Genomic DNA, 20,057 nt, shown 5'->3' on the forward strand with positions numbered 1-20,057 from the left:
TTTTTTTTTTTAGATAATTTTTATTGCATTTTTCCAGACATCAAACAACAAAGAAAAGAAGCAAGAAAAGAAAAAAAGACAGAGAAAAAATAAAAAGAATCATGTCCTTCGAACAGCTTATTTCAACATTCCAACATTCCGTTCTTAACCTGAAACTGTTCTTAACATGAGGTACCACTTTAGCTAATGGGGCCTCCTGCTGCTGCCGTGCCGCAGCCACACGATTTCTATTCTCATCCTGAAGTGAAGTTCTTAACCCAAGGTACTACTTCCGGGTTAGCAGAGTCTGTAACCTGCAGCGTCTGTAACCCGAGGTACCACTGTAGTAGTACCACCACTCTATTCTGCCTTGGACAGACCACACCTGGAATACTGTGTCCAGTTCTGGGCACCACAATTTAAGAAGGATGTTGACAAGTGGGAACGTGTGCAGAGGAGGGCAACCGAGATGATTAAGGGTCTGGAAACCAAGCCTTATGAGGAGTGGTTGAAGGAGCTGGGTATGTTTAGCCTGGAAAAGAGGAGACTGAGAGGGAGATATGATAGCCATATCTCAAGAGCTGTCACACGGAAGAGTCAACAAGCTTGCTTTCTCCTGCTCTGGACGGTAGGACTCGAACCAATAGCTTCAAGTTACAAGAAAAGGAGATTCCGACGAAATATCAGGAAGAACTGATAATATCAGTAAGAGCTGTTCGGCGGTGGAAGAGATTCTCTCGGGACTGGAGGCTTTTAAGCAGAGGCTGGATGGCCATCTGTCACGGGTGGTTTACTTGAGATTCCTGCCTTGCAGGGGGTTGGAGTAGATGACCCTTGGGGTCCCTTCGAACTCTACAGTTCTATGATTCTAAACCAGTAAACCACACCAGCTCTTGGAAGTGGGAAATCTTTGGCAGCCTGGGAGCTGCAGTCCCTTGTGGTCAACCTTTCAGGAGCCACATGTCAGTGGCAGGTGTGCCTGTGGGAACAGTAAGAGATGTGCTTCATGTCTCTGCATGCCTTTGCACCCATTCTCCATCCAAAGTAAGGAAGGGCACATTCCAGCTGGTGATGCCAGGTGATGTGCCCAGACTGATACCTGCTCAGTTCATCAGGGATTCCATGCAAATCACTTCCTATTAATAATGATAATATAATACATTTATTTTAGGTAAAGGTAAAGGGACCCCTGACCATTTGGTCCAGTCGTGACCGACTCTCGGGTTGCGGCGCTCATCTCGCTTTATTGGCCGAGGGAGCCGGCGTACAGCTTCCGGGTCATGTGGCCAGCAGAACTAAGCCGCTTCTGGCGAACCAGAGCAGCACACGGAAATGCCGTTTACCTTCCCGCTGGAGCAGTACTTATTTATCTACTTGCACTTTGACGTGCTTTCGAACTGCTAGGTTGGCAGGAGCAGGGACTGAGCAATGGGAGCTCACCCCGTCGCGGGGATTCGAACTGCTGACCTTCTGACCGGCAAGTCCCAGGCTCTGTGGTTTAACCCACAGCACCACCTGCGTCCCTAAATTTATTTTATTTATGAATAATTATGAATAATTTTGATTAACATCTGATACTCTTTTAAAATGTGTTGTGGGAGAGGGGATTATATTGGGGTTGTTTTTTGTTCTTCTTTTTATTACGTCTTTTGTGTTTTATATTGTGTTTTTTATGTTGCGAACTGCCCGGAGATCTATGGCAAAATGGGGTGTGTGGGTGTGTTTGTACAAGTTTAATAAGTGATAATGATAATAATTTTCATTTGCAAATTTCACAAGGTAGAAAAGCAAGAAAAAGACTTTAAAAAATCAAAGAACAACAGAGAAGAGGGAAACAAAACCACAACGATAAAAGTAAAAAAAGGTACCCCTGCCCGTATGGGCCAGTCTTGACGGACTCTAGGGTTGTGCGCCCATCTCACTCTAGAGGCCGGGGGCCAGCGCTGTCCGGAGACACTTCCGGGTCATGTGGCCAGCGTGACAAAGCTGCATCTGGCGAGCCAGCGCAGCACACGGAAACGCCATTTACCTTCCTGCCAGTAAGCGGTCCCTATTTATCTACTTGCACCCGGGGGTGCTTTCGAACTGCTAGGTTGGCAGGAGCTGGGACCGAGCAGCGGGAGCGCACCCAGCCGCGGGGATTTGAACCGCCGACCTTTCGATCGGCAAGCCCTAGGCGCTGAGGCTTTTACCCACAGCGCCACCTGCGTCCCATACAACAATAAAAAGGAGCGTACAAAAACACTGAGATGTAAGGTGGTATACAAATTTAACTAATGCTACCACTAATAACGGTAGGTAGACCACTTCAATTCATGGTGTGGATGGAGTCACCATTTACTCACTGTTTAGTTACCATTTCCCATTCTTTAGCACTTACTAGCTAAAGAATCCTGTTCCTGGCCAGTGAATGGAAGTACCAGTATGTTTTAAACTGCAATTGATTTCCGGATGTTTTTAACTGTAACCGATCTTAGACGTATAACGAATGAACGAATGAGTAACGTTTCTCATTTTGCCCTGTTTCAAATCATGTATCTGCATGCCACCCTGAGCTCTGGGAAAGGGGGTTGTGTGGGGGGAGGAGAGAGGAAGGGACAGATACAGATTCCATAAAGAAGGAGGAGATAAATTATTCAGCACGAAAAAGGAAAATCTGTCAGGCGTCTCCCTCTTTCACTTGGAAGGGTGTTGCTCTCGAGGTTAAAGATAAGCTAGGAAAACTTAGTTTATCATGCATTAGCGGGCTAGATGATTCACAGCAAACCTCCCTAACTGTGTGAAAGGGCTGGCTAAACAAAGGGACCTGCTTTGGAGGTGATCTTCACCTCAGTTTTCCTCATAGTAGACTCAATGGAATGAATGGGCCAGATTCAGTCCATTTCAATAGGTCTACCCCGAGTACCGATACAGCCCATGGTTTGTGGAGTACATTCATACTCACTGAGTGACAAGAGGCATCTCTCCGAAGAGGGGTAGCTAGACAACAATGTGCCCTCCATGTGTCGTTTGACTACAGCTCCCCAGAAAAGACAGCCGGGGGGGAAGAGAGAACTATGGAAAGCCCCACAGGTGCACAGTTATGCCAGTGTGGTGTAGTGGTTAAGAGCAGTGGACTCGTAATCTGGTGAACTGGGTTCGCTGGGTGACCTTCGGCTAGTCACACTTCTTTGTAGTCTCTCAGCCCCACTCACCTCACAGAGTGTTTGTTGTGGGGGAGGAAGGAAAAGGAGAATGTTAGCCGCTTTGAGACTCCTTTGGGTAGTGATAAAGCGGGATATCAAATCCAAACTCTTCTTCTTCTTCTTTCAATGCTACCAAGGAAAAAAAGGCCTGAGAAAATGTGGCGTAAGATACCACCATCCCATCGCATCTCCACCCCCATCGTTCTGCCCAGACACTGAGGTTCAGCGCTGAGGGCCTTCAGGCGGTTCCCTCACTGTGAGAAGCCAAGTTACAGGGAACCAGGCAGAGGGCCTTCTCGGTAGTGGCACCCGCCCTGTGGAACGCCCTCCCACCAGATGTCAAAGAAAACAACTACTACCAGACTTTTAGAGGACATCTGAAGGCAGCCCTGTTTAGGGAAGCTTTTAGTGTTTGATGCACTACTGTATTTTAATATTTTGTTGGAAGCCAACCAGAGTAGCTGGGGAAGCCCAGCCAGATGTGCGGGGTATAAATAAGAAATTATTATTATATTATCGCGTTTCGAGCGACACCCTTCCACAGGAGATCAACTGTTATTATTCTCCGGTAAAAACACAGGCCAAAGGAGGCAACAGACGTTATCCTCTACGTCCTGAGAGACAGCGCGGATTAGCGCTTGCGGAACCACATTGCAAAATCCAGGCGAGGTGTGAATTTTTAAAGGTGGGTGTGGTTCAGAAAACGGGGGTGAGCTAGATGTGCCTTTAAATGTGAACTGAATTGAGCTTATCCCCCTTCCCTGGTTAGTACTGACTCCAGGTTTTTTTAGGGCTTTTGGACCAGACCCAGTCCCTGGTCCCACTCTGCCACAATTATCGCCGGCTGCTTCCTCATCATTGCTCCTATTGGCTGGCTTGCCAGGCAGAGGGCCAATGAGCAAGCAAGAAGTGGCATCTGCTCCTCTTCCTTCTCATCATTGTCTGTCAAGGACTGGACTAAGAAGGAATGGTGGAGACCGTCTCTCCCTTCTCCTGAACCTTCCCGAGAAGAGGAGGACAGTATAGATTTACAACAGTGGTTTGCAGAGGGTCACAGCTCAAGAGACAGAAGAGGGGCAAAGCTGGGAAGTAATGGGAGAAGCAGAGCAGGAACAGCTGGCTGACACAGTATCACTAGAGAGCATTCCAGACCCCCCTTCTCCCAGAACATGGCGAGCGATGGAAGTAGGAGAGCAGAGAGTCCAGAGGCAATTGTCCCTAAGCAGTGCTGGATTTACGTATAAATTAAACAAGTTATAGCTTAGGGCCCCACTCTCTTGGCCCCTCCCCCCCAAAAATTAAAGTACAAATAAACTGGATGTACATTTCCAAAATATAAGATAAAAAACAAATAAAATAAAACCTACACACAGTAACAGTGTTTTGCGTTGTGTAGGCTCCTATGATGTAAGTAATGGGCCCCGCTTGCTAGCCTGCTCCCAAAAATATCACTGGTTTGCTCATTTCTATATATAGGGTCCCTATATTTTGCATGGACTGGTTACAGTGGTACCTCTGGTTACGAACTTAATTCGTTCCAGAAGTCCGTTCCTAACCTGAAACCATTCTGAACCTGTGGTACCACTTTAGCTAATGGGGCCTCCTGCTGCCGCCACGCCACCAGAGCACGATTTCTGTTCTCATCCTGAAGCAAAGTTATTAACCCGAGGTACTACTTCTGGGTTAGCAGAGTCTGTAACTTGAAGTGTTTGTAACCCGAGGTACCACTGTATTTTGTTATGTGCACATGGCTTTAGAAACCTATTAGGTCCATAAATTACCATATAGCATATATTCAACCCAAAAAAAAACCAGCGACAATTTGTTGTTGACAAAGGACAGCTGGACATATAAAGGGCCCCATTACCTTCAATAGCTTAGGGCCTCATCAAACCTAAATCCAGCCCTGTCCCTAAGCTATTGTCTATTGTATTATTTAACATTACTTTTAATATATTAGTGGCCCTGCAGTGATTTTAGCTTATAAATTTTTTTGTCTAATGTTTCAATTTGTATATTAAGGAGTTTCTATAGCATTGTGCAGATTAGGTCATGTTTTGACAATGTAAATGTTTTAAGTTTTTGTATCAAACTAGTATATATTTTATGGAATGACATTGTATACATTGCAGCAGCCTTTGGCTATAAGCAATAAACTTGAGTGACTGACTGTCCCTAAGCAGACACCGTAAGGGTGGTGGGACTGCGGACACCCAAGAAGAGAAGGGGTGTGTGTGAGGAGATTACTCAGAGCAACACCATTATCCAAGAGACGGCATTTCTACGTTTCTCTCTGTGAATATTGAATAAAAGACCTTGGTAAGAGCTTCTTGTCTTTCCATTACTGGCAGCCTGCCATGGGGATCGGATTCCCTGAAGTCTGACATTGTCTAAGCCCAAGCATGACATGGTTGAACAAGCAGGTTGCGATGGTGGCGGTGGGGTCAGGATACAAGAGGAGGGGCTTTGTATCCATGGCAGATGGTTACCTACGCAGATCTTTGATGCGTGGTGTGCAAACACAAGGTGGAAAACCACAGGGCGTCCTTGCTTTCTAGTCTGTCCATAGCTGCTGGTTGCAGTGACTATGCCCCACCTCCATAGTTGGAGGCCGTAAGTCCCTGAATGCCACTTTTTGGGAATCCCAACTGGTGAGGATGCTACCCTTCTTGTGGGTTCCCCGGAGGAGGAGGAGGAGGAGTTTGGATTTGATATCCCACTATATCACTACCCGAAGGAGTCTCAAAGCGGCTAACATTCTCCTTTTCCTTCCTCCCCCACAACAAACACTCTGTGAGGTGAGTGGGGCTGAGAGACTTCAGAGAAGTGTGACTGGCCCAAGGTCACCCAGCAGCTGCATGTGGAGGAGCGGAGACGCGAACCCGGTTCCCCAGATTACGAGACTACCGCTCTTAACCACTACACCACACTGGCTCTGGTGCATCTGGTGGACCACCATGAGAACATAATGTTGGACTAGATGGGACTTTGGTCTGCTCCATTAGGTCTCGTCTTACAGGTGGAATACAGGATCAGGTTTAAGGTGCTGGTTTTAACTTTTAAAGTCCTATACGGCCTAGGACCCTCGTACCTACGGAACCGCCTCTCCTGGTATGTCCCACGGAGGACCTTACGGCCCTCAAACAAAAACATCTTGGAGGTCCTGGGCCACAGGGAGGTTAGGCTGGCCTTAACCAGAGCCAGGGCTTTTTCGGCTGTGGCTCCGATCTGGTGGAACTCTCTGTCACAAGAAACTAGGGCCCTTCGGGACTTGACATCTTTCCGCAGGGCCTGCAAGACAGAGCTGTTCCACCAGGCCTTTGGCCAAGGCACAGTCTGACCCCCTCCTTCTGTAATCCTCACAGAACTCTTGCCCAACGGTTGCCATCAATTTGATTTGAACTGATTTTATAATGAATTGGTTTTAGAATGCTGTGTTATTTTACTGTTGTTAGCCGCTCTGAGCCCGGCTTCAGCTGGGGAGGGCGGGATATAAATAAAATGTTGTTGTTGTTGTTGTTGTTGTTGTTGTTGTTGTTGTTGTTGACAATTCCTGCACCAGCCCAGATACTAGTCTCCTTTCCACTCCTTTCCTATGAATAAGCCATGGCTCAGAGAATAGCAGGGATTGTAAAATGTGGTGTAGGGATTTGCTGTGGGTGTGGACTCATCATTTGTGTCTCCCGATCATGGAAATTTGCTGTCAGTTGCACCTGCATTTTATTTCCATGTAACCACCCACCCTCCTCATCTTCTCCCAAAGGTGTGTCTCTCCTCCCCTCCCACTTCCATTGGATGCTCCCCGAAACCTCAACGGGAATAAAGGCTTCATTCTAGAACGCCTCTCTTCTCTGAAGCCCTACTTGAAAGAGTCCTTGTTGCAGAAGAGCTGAGCTGGGCGCTTTTCTCCTCTTAGCCTCCTCGCCATTTCCATAGGCACATTCCTCGCCGCCTCTCCATCATCATCTCCTCCTCTCTCCTTCCCTCTTGTGACATTTATCAAGATGAACAAGTACCTTCTCCTGGGATTTTCCGTTCTGATCTTCTGCTCAGTTGGTAAGTGCCAGCTTTTATAAGAAAGGAGGGCAGTGTGTGTGTGTGTGTGTGTGTGTGTGTGTGTGTGTGTGTGTGTGTGTGTTTCCTGGAAACATTTGTGCGAATAATAGTGAACAGAAAGGGATTGTGTAAAAAAAAAAGATGGAGAGGGAGATGAGATAGATAGATAGATAGATAGATAGATAGATAGATAGATAGATAGATAGATAGATGATAGATAGATATAGATAGATAGATAGATAGATAGATAGATAGATAGATAGATAGATAGATAGATAGATGTCAGACTACAGTGGTACCTCAGGTTAAGTACTTAATTCGTTCCGGAGGTCTGTACTTAACCTGAAACTGTTCTTAACCTGAAGCACCACTTTAGCCAATGGGGCCTCCTGCTGCTGCCGCACCACCAGGGCATGATTTCTGTTCTCATCCTGAAGCAAAGTTCTTAACCTGAAGCACTATCTCTGGGTTAGCGGAGTCTGTAACCTGAAGCATATGTAACCTGAAGCGTATGTAACCAGAAGTACCACTGTAGTCAATTAAGTTTTAAGAAAAGAGGGAGAATGAGTGGGCATTTTATCTCCCTCATTTCATCTACACTCCAGGAGTTCACCTGGAGAGAATAATCTGTCTGTAGCTGGCTCAGGTTTGCCATTCTGGTCCATGTGGTGTTGGTGGTTCAGCAGCACAAGCTCTGGCAGTTATAGTGTGTGCAGGGGTTAGAGAAAGGAGAGAAGATCATCCCAGGGAGCATTTAAATGCAAAAGTACTTAATTTGCACCTTCCAAAACAACTCACCTGTGTGAATTTTGCAATGCAATTATCCAGGCAAGTAATGCATACAACAATGTGTGCATTAGGGTAATGTGTGCACAACCCGCGTCTATTCGTGCAAATAAAACAGAGAACCACATTGTATTAGCGGGAGTGACCTGCGGGGATTTTTTTGTGAGGACACCTAAAGAATGCTAAAGTGGAAATGTGTTTAGCTGAATCTAATTGAAAAGATGAAATGCTGACAGAAACTGAAATCAACCGATTCACCTTTTACTAGTGGGAGTACATAGGAGTGGATCCAACCAAATCATATTCAGAGGAGACCCTCAATTAGATATAAGTTAGTTATGTCCATTAATTTCAATGTGTCTACTCGGGGTAAGACTAACCTGGCTGCCTCCCTTTTTTTAAAAAAAAGCAAATCTAAAGGATTGTGAATGGAAAGGTGAGCCAGGCATTAACTCGTGTTCATGTTAAGTTTGAAATTTTGAATAAGGATACTTTTTCGCCCCCTTGTGAGTGTGGCTGGAGGTTTATAGTTTACAACAGGTCTAGTGGTGGCTCTTTTGAGTCAAGCAAGCCAGCAAGGAAACAAAAACAGTTACTACTACTCCTTGGACCGCATATGTCTGCTTAGCAAGGCAGGAGATCTGTTCATGATTAACTTTTGATAAGGCAATCATCTTAATGATTATTCTGCATTGCTTTTAATAGTGTTTTGTCATTTATTGTGTGTGTGTGTGTGTGTGTGTATTTATATACATGAGCGCACGCACATAGAGAGCTGTAGAAGGCCGTTATATTTTATGAGAAGTGACATATACAGTGGTACCTCTGGTTACGAACCTAATTCGTTCTGGAGGTCCGTTCTTAACCTGAAACTGTTCTTAACCTGAGGTACCACTTTAGCTAATGGGGTCTCCCACTGCTGCCACACGATTTCTCTTCTCATCCTGAGGTAAAGTTCTTAACCTGAGGTACTATTTCTGGGTTGGCGGAGTCTGTAACCTGAAGCATCTGTAACCCGAGGTACCACTGTAGTTACTTTTAATAAATCAAGCAATGTTCCAGAGACAACCTCCCCCTTCATATTCCCTTCCCTGATTTTAACACCTTCGTGAAAAGTCTCATGGACCCCATTTTTAAAGGACTGCCTGGGCTTCTTGGGAGAGGAACATGACTCCATACAGGTGTGCCAGTTTCAAGGCGTCGCTCCCCCTCAACATATCCAGGCACCACTAACAATCTCGGAAATCTCTCAGTGAAAAAACATTGCCTGCCTTGCTCCAAGCTGCTTACATCTCCACACGTTCCATTACTCTTCGCCCCTTTCTGCCATCTTTCCATCTATTTCTCAGCTCAGCACATCCAGCCCTCAATGGAGGAGCTAGGATTTTCACAGCACTCGCATTTCAGCTCCAGGTACAACAGTTATCGCCCTTCATCTCAACATTAACCCACCCATCTGCCATATTCCATAATGGAAAATAAATGCACTAACCATAATATCCAGTGCTGCCTGTTGGAGAAATCTGTTTGGGTGTGGAATCTTCATTGCTTTGGAGCTTTGAAGAACTCAGAAAACAATCCATTTAACCACAGGTGCATCATTCATTTAGGAAAGGGGAGTGTTGGTAATTGTGCTAGGGAGGGGTGAATGACTCAGCCACTGAAAAACAGAGTCTTATAAAAAGGTGTCTCACGAGTGCCTTACCCTCTGTAAAAGAAGGAAGCCCAGTCTGGAGGAGAAAAGAAGATGAGGAGCATAAAAAGCCAATCCAAATTCCTGGCATCTCGAAATTATGGTTGCAGCCACACCTCAAACTGCCTACCGCTGACCTATGGTCCTCAAAAACTTTTCCCAGAAAAAATAAAAAAATTCCTTCCAGTAGCACCTTAAAGACCAATTAAGTTAGTTATTGGTATGAGCTTTCATGTGCATGCACACTTCTTCAGATACCAAACTTTTCCCAGAAAGACTGAAAAACTTCCCCCACCCCTGTTCCAAACTGCTTGCATAAAACATAGGCCGCATCCATACCATACGTTAAAGACACTCGCCTTTCCCCACATGTCCCTGGAAACCGTGGTTTGCTAAGGATGCTGGGGATTGTAGATCTGTGAGGGGTAAACTGTGGTTTGCAGGATCCTTTGGAGGAAGCCACTTTAAAAGTGCTGTCAGTGTATTACATGGATGCGATCAAAGAACCATTGAGCTGGGTACAGTGGTACCTCGGGTTAAGAACTTAATTCGTTCTGGAGGTCTGTTCTTAACCTGAAACTGTTCTTAACCTGAGGTACCACTTTAGCTAATGGGGCCTCCTGCTGCTGTCGTGCAATTTCTGTTCTCATCCTGAGGCAAAGTTCTTAACCTGAGGTACTATTTCTGGGTTAGCGGAGTCTGTTACCTGAAGAGCCTGTAACCCAAGATACCACTGTATTTAGAATGAAAGAAGATATTAGTTGTAATAACACTTCACCACGGAATAATCTGCCTAAAACAGTCTATTTAGCCCCTTCCACCCCTGCACAGAAATGATTCAGTCCCTATTGGGCAGTGCCTATGATAACATGCATCCTCTTTTTTTTAATTGACTTGTAATTTTAAAAGGTTATCTTAACCATTTGACAAAAGATCTACTATATTGTGGAATAAAGAGCAGGAGAGCAGTATGTTTAGTTAGACACTGTTCTGCACATCAGACTTTATTTTTAAGAACCCAAGATTACTTCTCCTTTTCAGTAATCAGAATATTGCAAGTTACAGGTAGGTAGCCGTGTTGGTCTGCCGTAGTCGAAACCAAATAAAAATATTCCTTCCAGTAGCACCTTAGAGACAAACTAAATTTGTTATTGCTCATACCAATAACAAACTTAGTTGGTCTCTAAGGTGCTACTGGAAGGATTTTTGTTTGTTTGTTTGTTTCAAAATATTGCAGTTCAGTGAGTGAAATTACCCATATCAGGAACTGGTCACGGATCTGGTCTGCTCAACTCCATTTTATGTATCTTCACGAGTGTCAATGTGGTGCCCTCTAGTTGTTGTCGGGTCTAAAATTCATATCATAGAATCATAGAGTTGGAAGAGACCACAAGGGCCATCGAGTCCAACCCCCTGCCAAGCAGGAAACACCATCAGAGCACTCCTGACATATGGTTGTCAAGCCTCTGCTTAAAGACCTCCAAAGTAGGAGACTCCACCACACTCCTTGGCAGCAAATTCCACTGTCAAACAGCTCTTACTGTCAGGAAGTTCTTCCTAATGTTTAGGTGGAATCTTCTTTCTTGTAGTTTGGATCCATTGCTCCGTGTCCGCTTCTCTGGAGCAGCAGAAAACAACCTATCGGCTCCAACATGACCAATGGGCACAGAAATTGCATGCTGGTGGTGCAGCAGCAGCAGGAGGCCCCATTAGCTGAAGTGGTACCTCAGGTTAAGAACAGTTTCAGGTTAAGAACGGACCTCCGGAACAAAATAAGTTCTTAACCTGAGGTACCACTGTACCTACAAGGAATTGACCCATGATGGATTACCATAGGCATGCTGCTGATTGTTAGATGAGTACTTTTTGTAGATTGGGCGTACTTGCCTATCGGTTCCCTATTTCACGTCTCACTGCATGACGTGAATGTTTGACAGGTTTCTGGTACATGTAACTGCGACGGGAAGCATCCACGCTCCAGGCTGGGCAGGGAAAGGAAGCCTTCTGCTTTAGGAACAGAAGAACTGGATAAGGCCCAAAGCCCATCTAGCCTAGCATCCTTCTCTCACGATCTCCAACCAGATGACCGTGGAAAGTCTTGCAAGCAACATCACACACCTCACTTGCGATTCCCAGCAAATGGCATTTTGAAGCATAGTGCCTCCCACACTATGAAGGGGGGGGGGTTGCTGCTGCTTTTAATTAATCTTCTGTTGGGAAAAAGAGCACAATGTTTCCACAGAACCTGCTTCAAAGCTGGCGAGAGTCGCTTGAACAAATTAGCAAAATGCCACTCACGAGAGTGTTCTTGTCCCGGTTCCAGCTTGCTGTTATTTCTACCCTGTGTGTTAATCCCAGCAATGATTCATGTGCTATCCTAGAGCATTCTCAGTGGTGTTAATTAAACTCTCTCACAAACGTGTGACTATTCTTTTGGGACGTCCTGGGCTACCTCGTTCTTTTAAAACTTCATTATTATTGTTGTTTAGGGAGAGGCCAGTCTCAGCATTTAACTTTTTTATTTATGTTGAGCTCTTAGCATTTTGCCTTTGACTAGTCTTAGGTTAACAGAAAATAATAGAAATATTTAAAAAATCAACTTTGCGTTTAGTTTTTTTAAAAATATTTTGTATTGATTTTTTAATTTCAGGTAACTTCTATTTTAATCAAAAGAGATACACACACACAAAGACATATTAAAACAGACTGCAGAACGCTTGTAAATGAAGTTGTTTGTTTACAAGATTTATGACCCACCCAACTTTCCAAGTTGCTCAAAACTATATAGGCCTTACTCCGAACCCTCCTTAAGCTCATAGAGATCATAGAATTGTAGAGTTACAAGGGACCTTGAGGATCATCTAGTCCAGCCTTTCTCAACCTGTGGGTCCCCAGATGTTGTTGAACTACGACTCCCATCACCCCTAGCTAGCAAGGCCCGAGCTCAGGGATGATGGGAGTTGTAGTCCAACAACATCTGGGGACCCACAGGTGGAGAACCGCTGATTCTAGTCCAACCCCCTTCAATGCAGGAATATGTAGCTGTCCTTTTCTGCTAGGAGGGTGAACAAGGTTCAAAGTCCCACTCAAAGATTCAGGAATGAATTGCAGGGGTAGGAAAAAGTATGAGGGTTATCCAGCTACATCATACTCAAGAGCAGACCCACCTAAACGAATGAACGTGAATTACTTAGGTGCATGGATTTTAACGGATCTGCCCTGAATATGAACGGTGTTAAAATATCACCCAGTGCATTTTAAGAGTTCGTTGTGGCTGCTTTTTTAAATATACCTCACTATAATCACAGCTGTGTTATCAACACAGAGCAAACAGGCACCCTTTTGCAGCGAAGATTTATGAGCTTCCTGCGGTTTCCTCCCCTAAAACCGAAACAACAGCACATCTATCTCTTCTTTTTTCAGCACAAGGTCTGGTGTGCAAAGTTTGTAAATTCAAAGTCGGTGACCTCTGCTTCGCTTCCGATGACCCCTGCAAAGCCGATGAGGGCCAGTACTGCGAAACAACCAAAGTGTATACAGGTGAGACTGGGAAAGAGAGATTCCTCTGGTGTTTGAGCATACAATACATAGAATTGTGGTTAGAAGGGAACCCCAAAGGTCATCTAATCCAACCCCCTGCAACGCAGCCACCCCAGCTAATCCCAGCCTCCCATCCTCCTTCCACAACCTGGAATGGTCCAGGTCAGCCTTATGCTGGCTGGGGCTCATGAGAGTTGTAGTCCAAAACTTCTGGTCAAGGCAGTGCTGGGATATATCAGTTGTGCAAGGTGAGTAATGACCCCCTCCCCCAAAGGAAAGGACGCAGCACTCAGATATCTCCAAATATCTCTGTAACACAGGATTGGATTTCATAAAATCATAGCCTTGTAGAGTTGGAAGGAACCACGAGAGTTCATCTCATCCCACCCCCCCCCCCCCGCAATCCAGGAATCTTTTGCCAAATGTGGGAATTGAACCCATGAGCCTGAGATTAAGAGACTCATGCTGTACAAACTGAGCCACTTCTGGATATATATATTTTTTAAAATAAACCCAAATCATTCGAGACCTGCCGGACCAAACCAAAGGCCCATCGAGCCAACCATCTGATTCTCACAATAGTCAACCTCGTGCCACTCTTGACCCCGCCCCCCACAAGTAGGAGATGATTGCAGTCGCACGCTCCTGCTTGTGATAATTCGGAGGCATGTTGCTTTCTGACAGAGCATTCTTCCTTCTGCAGAGGTCTCCTGCATTCAAACTGCTCCCTCCAAATGGAGCATTCCCCCCCCTTCAGAAAAAGTGCTGTGGATTCAAACAGTTCCCTCTGAATGGACTTCAAAGGGGTTCCCGGCAACTACCAATCAAAGTTCAGAGGAGGCTGGCAGTAGCCGCCACTCAGCTGATCGGCAGTTACGGCAAATCTGTTTGAAGGTGCCCTTCCAGTAGCGATCAGCTGCTTGGTGCTGAAAGTGCCTCTTCAAAGGAGCTTTCCTTCCTTCACATCTGTTTGGGGAAGTTTTAAATGTTTGATGTTTTGTAGCTTTATTGTTATTATTATTAATATTCTGCCAGAAACCGCCCAGAGCGGCGGGGAAATGCAGCCAGATGGGTGGGGTATAAATGATAAATCATCATCATCATCATCATCACACAGCTCTTCCTCCTCTCCCACCAGGTAGAATAAAGCTCTTCACCAAACATGGCTGTGGCAAGTACTCAGAGCTCTGCAACAAGACTGAGCAGAGGGACAACGTCTTTGACATGAACTATAACCGCACGTGCTGCAACTACGACTTGTGCAATGGAGCAGCCGCGACCAATCCCAGTCTCCCGTTCTTCGCTGGCCTCAGCTTGGCCCTGGGGTGGTGGCTGGCCCACTAAGATCGAGGAGTAGCAGCGATGTTCTTCCCATTAACAGACCCTCTGCATCACCTCGACCTCCTTCGAGCCTGCGGCGTGTGCCCATGTGCCAAAATTTCCCTCGCATGTGCGGATTTCAAATCTTCCCACCTCGTTCACTGCCTCTCCTGTAGGCTTGGTTAACTTGTGGACCCTCCAAGCCCAATGCAATCTGCCTGCCACCAGCAATGGTCCACCAGTCCACCAGTCTCCTCTTCCCTCTACTCTACCTGGGGAGCTTTGACAAGCATAGCTGGGGGGTTGTGTTTGGCTTGTTGGGTCACAGGAATGTTAGGCCTTGCCTACTCTGTGTATCAGGGTTGGGAAAACTTTTTTCCAGACTGGGCACCATATTCCCTTCTGGGGGCCACATGGCAGTGGTGGGCGGGGCCAGAGGCAAAAATGGGAGGAGCAACGGGTGCAATTCCTCCCCTCCTTTGTACAGTAGGATCGTTTATGGGCACACTCGCACACCCCTCCACACCCTCTGCTGACTGGAATGTGTCCTCACACTCTTGCTTGCCCATAGGGAAGATAGTGTTAGTTTCTGTTTCTCACTGTGCAGCAGTGCTTCTCTATGGAAGCAGAGAGCAACTGAACAAAGGAACAAAGGAAACAGGAAACCAGTAACATCACATCCGTCTCTAGTCTCCCTTGAGACTGCCAATAGCCTGGACTGTCTGTGGAATGTAAGCACAGTCCTGGGACTTGCAGCAGCTGCACAGTGAGAAACAGAAACTAACATCAACCATCCTCTGCTACCACTTGTTGGAAAAATGCCCCCGGGACGGGTGCCACTTCCCAAGACATCGTACTTCTCTCCGATGGTCACTCTCTGGCTGGAATCATCCCTCAGTCCAGAGAGACCCCTCCGTCCTGAGAGGAGCACACTAATCTTCTGGCATCCCATCACAGAAGAAAGAGACAGTCCGTAGTCTACTCACTACTTTATTAAGACTGTACACGCAGCTCTTACAAGCATGACTGCTCTCCTGAGCAGCAAACACAAGAGTCTCCGACTCGACTCACACTTCGGCTCAGAAGTGAAAGTAACTCTTTGGTTACATGAGAACTGGCAGAGACTTCCCTGTCTCACGCTCAGAGACATCACATGATGTCAACACTGTAGCTGCTCTTCGCAGCTGGTGAGATATGTAATCCCAACATATAGAGAGAGGTGGTGGGGTGTGTGTGTCCTGGGGAGAGGGGCTGTGGCCTAGGGAGATCTTGTAATTTCTCCATGCATCATCCACCTACCAAGCAGCTTTTGAAAATCCAAAACCAGGTGATTTAAGCTGTACCCGTGAACTCTTCTCTGCTTTGTTCAAACTGATGATGAAAGTAAACCCAATCAGAAAGGCCTGCATGCCTTTGCTCTGTGTTTTCATTAAGCCTAATTAGGTGCAACGCAGACCGCAGGACGTGGCTTCCTTATTCACCCCTGCCCCCCTCTCCTCCACACCCTGTTTTGTTTCCCCTTCATCAGATTTTTAAAATTGTGAGCTCCTTAGGGGCAGAGCGGGTTTTGCGCTCTGGAAAGCACATTGTAGACTGGTGGCGCCAGGTAAATAAAAATAAAATAAAATAAAAATAAAACTCATGTTCTTAACACATGGCCTACATGCCAAAGAAGACAGGGACAGCTGCCTCTTAACAGGTGTTGCTCAGGAATTCTAAGAAACCCCCAAACCAGTGCAGTTTTGAAATTGGTGGTTAAAACACGGAACCTGCTCCTTGGTCTCAGGAACCACCATGCAAAATTTCTGAACAGCCCAGTCCACCATCTTGACTCAAAATAGCATCTGACTGTGTCCAGAACGTAGACCTTCTCCTTGATCTCTGGAGTCACGCTGCAAAATTTGGTTAAGCTTTCTTAAGAGCAGAGGCGTGCCTAGCCTCCGCCATCTTGATTCAAAATGGTGGCTGGCATCCAAACAGCTATTGCAAACACCACCCCTCACCTCAGGAAACCTCACGCCAAGTTTGATAACAATATCTCTAGAGGTGGCTGAACCTATAGGCAGCAGACGGACAGATTGGCAAACTGCTTTCCAAATTATATAATAGTGATAAATATATATATGACGGTATGTATGTGTGGGAAGGAGAATGGTATTCTGTAGACCAAAGGTAGCAATGTGTGAGTCAGACGATGGCATTGGGTACGTAAGAGCGAAGAATCCCATTTTTTCCAGGAGACACACAGCGGGGTGGGTGGAGTAAAGACAACTGCAGCCATTGGCAATCCTTTCCACAGTTTAATTTCCGCCACGAGGCAGAGGTAGGGCTTTCCCATTACACTTGTCAGTGTCACAACAAGAATCAATGTGTGTGTATTTTCCATCCTTTTGAACTGTGTTGCAGTATTCCCAATATTCATCACTCACACAGCCATAACTCATGAAATAGAGCTCATCATCTGTGAGGGGAAAGACAATAATATGACCAAGGAGAAAAACGAGTGACGTCATGGTCAGCTGAAGGCCAACATACAATTCCATGAACCAGGATGACATAATCCGGAAGGCCACCTTCCATTTCCTTTTCTTTTTATGGATACACCCAGACATAATAATAATAATAATAATAATAATAATAATAATAATAATAATAATAATAATACAGTGGTACCTCCAGTTACGAACGGGATCCGTTCCGGAGCTCCAGTCGCATCCCAAGGAACTCACAACCAGAGATGCCGCTTCTGCACATGCACACGGCGCATAGAGCACTTTTGTGCATGCGCATGGCGCATAGAGGACTTTTGCGCATGCGCACGCAGCGAAACCCGAAAAAATACTTCCGGGTTTGCCATGTACGTATCCCACAGGATACGTAAGTAGAGGGGAACGTAAGTGGAGGTACCACTGAAATAATAATAATAATGCTATTACTTGTAAGGTAAAGGACCTCTGGACTGTTAAGTCCAGTCAAAGGAGACTATAGGGTTGCAGCACTCATCTCGCTTTCAGGCCAAGGGAGCCGGCCTTTGTCCACAGACAGGTTCTGGGTCATGTGGCCAGCATGACTAAACCGCTACCCCGTCGTGGGGATTCGAACCATTGACCTGATCGGCAATCCCAAGAGGCTCGGTGGTTTAGACCACAGTGCCACCCGCGTCCAGGCCCTTTAATTATTTGTAAACCACCATCACCCAACAATCTGACTGGGTTACAGCAGCTTCTGGTTTGAATCCACAGCTTTAAGAAGCTGCCTTAGGCAGAGTCAGACTGTGGGCCTATCCGCCTCAGGGCCGCTTACCCTGACTAGCAGGGACCCTCTGGGATTCCTGGCTGAGTCCGTTCCCACCCCTGTCTGGAGATGCTGGAAACAGGGCGCTTTACCGCTGAGCTGCGGCCCATCGCCAGGTCTTACCAAGGTAGCTGGTGTACGTGAAACACTTTCCGAAGCGAGTCTTGCACGTTTCTTCTGTCGAATAGCAGGCCTTGCCATTTCCGGATTGACAGAGCTTACACACGAGGCTTTGGGCTGAGGTTGAAAAGAAGTTGTCGAAAGTGAGGGCTTGGAGATGGTTCTTTCTCGTGTGGGAGCGAGGGTGAAAAACAGGAGAAGGGGTGGATGGGGATAATCTGGGAGCAGCCGTGTGTGGCTCTGAGCGCCGTAAGCCAAGGAATCGTCTGCCCTCCTCCCTCTTTGAAAATTGGGATGCGTTCATGGTTCCCCACCCTTTGGGAACCTTAAGGATGGATTCTTGTAAGCAGGGATGCTTAAGAAACAAGCACCACCTTCTGCCTGAAGCTGGTATTTCTGGGTCACCAAAATGGAAGTGCCAGTTGCAGATACAGTGCTGCACACAAGTGGAGTGGACTTTGACTCACACAACAAGGCTTGCCTTTCCTTGCCCTCCGTGGCACCTGCTGCCACATAGTCCCAAGTCTGCCCTGGATGCTTGGAGGACACCCCAAGGCAGATGAGAGCCAGCGGCACAGGGGCCTGCAAGGGAGAGGAGAGGAAGGGGAAAACCTGTTCTGTGAGCAGGAGTCTCTCCATGGAATGAATTTGTTCATGCACTGAACCCCATCCGTTCCGTTTACGGGACATGCAAATACAAAGAGTATGTGTTTGTTTGGCTAACAGCCATTATGAAAGATAAAAACACATAAAGCAGAATGAAATCTGTTGCACAGTTTAGGTAATTATTATGATGAGACATCCTGTCAGACAAACGTTTGCTTCCCTTAGCATCCCCACAATTTTTTATCCTTGAAATGGCTCCTCTAAGAGCAAAGCAGGTCACTTTTTCCAGAGGTGTAGGTCAGAATATATAATACATACGTAGGTACAGAATCAGAACTTTTTCCAGTTCTGCACCTTCGAGGGAAAAAGGCTCACAAAACACTTGGAAACTCATGCATACCTCTGCTTATTTTCTCTGTAGACCTCTGCCCCCTTCCTCCCTCCCTCCCAGTGGCGTAGCGTGGGGGGTGCAGGGGGGCCGGCCGCACCGGGCGCAACATCTGGGGGTTAGGGTTAGGGGGCACAAATCCACGGGTTAGGGGGCACAAATCCACGGGTTAGGGGGCGCAAATTATTTGCCTTGCCCCAGGTGCTGACAACCCACGCTACGCCACTGCACCTTCTCTCTCTCTCTCTCTCTCACACACACACACACACTCACCAGGAGAGCAGAAGAGCAACATAGAGGCTCCAAGGAGGAGAATCTGGTTCATCCTGAGTAATGTACACAGCCTCCCAAGTGAATATCAAGAATGAAAATGGAGCCGTGGAATATTAGGAAGGTCTGGAGTTCTTTGGCTTACCAGTTTGTGCCCTCTGAGCCTCTGGAAGCAGCCAGTGAGGTCCGGGGCAAAGGTGTGCTGTGCAAATGTTTTCTTTTGGGCAGAAATGCTGGCAGACGCTGTTGCTAAACGGTGCAAGTTAACAGGTCTGGACGAAGTCGGGGACAAAGTTTCCACCTGTATCAACTTGGCGTAAGTCCATTCTGTCCTGTATCTGCATTAATCTGCAAAATGTGTATCCATCTATCTGAATCCTACTTTCTGGAGCAGCAGAAAACAAGCTTGCTCTATGCTCCATCTCCCATGAGACAGCCCTTCAGATATCATATCAGCTCTCAGTCGTCTCTTCTCCAGGCGAAACAAGATTTTACACACCTCCTCCTGCATCGCAGGGGGCTGGACTAGATGACAGTCAGGGTCCCTTCCAACTCTACAATTGTATGATTCCTTGATTCTCCAGTCTCCACAGCAGTACAAGATTCCAGGAGTTGCGTGTCAAAGTCCCCCAAGCTACCCCTAAATAATTCACAATTCACACATCATTTTTGTTTAAGGCTTTTGGCATAATTTTGGCCACAACTTTATTAAAATACATAAATGTGAGTGGTTGCTTAGGCCAGTGTTTCCCAACCTGTGTTCCGCGGCACACTAGTGTGCCGCGAGAGGTTGCCTGGTGTGCCGTGGGAGGGAGGCGGG

At 46.4% G+C, this 20,057-nt stretch overlaps 2 protein-coding genes across 2 annotated transcripts in view; one reads left to right on the forward strand and one right to left on the reverse strand.

Annotated features, from left to right (window-relative positions):
- Positions 1-20,057, reverse strand: part of LOC310702004 (lymphocyte antigen 6 complex locus protein G6c-like) — a 110,298-nt gene that overhangs the window by 33,994 nt on the left and 56,247 nt on the right. The window lies entirely within an intron of this gene.
- On the forward strand, positions 6,969-15,963 carry LOC310702014 (lymphocyte antigen 6 complex locus protein G6c-like). Its single transcript, XM_083493622.1, has 3 exons — positions 6,969-7,220; positions 13,123-13,239; positions 14,378-15,963. The coding sequence occupies exons 1-3, from the start codon at positions 7,169-7,171 to the stop codon at positions 14,581-14,583; spliced, it is 375 nt and encodes a 124-aa protein (XP_083349748.1). The 5' UTR covers positions 6,969-7,168; the 3' UTR covers positions 14,584-15,963.

This window comes from Podarcis liolepis, assembly GCF_965112155.1.
Source record: "Podarcis liolepis genome assembly, chromosome: 2".
Taxonomy (NCBI): domain Eukaryota; kingdom Metazoa; phylum Chordata; class Lepidosauria; order Squamata; family Lacertidae; genus Podarcis; species Podarcis liolepis.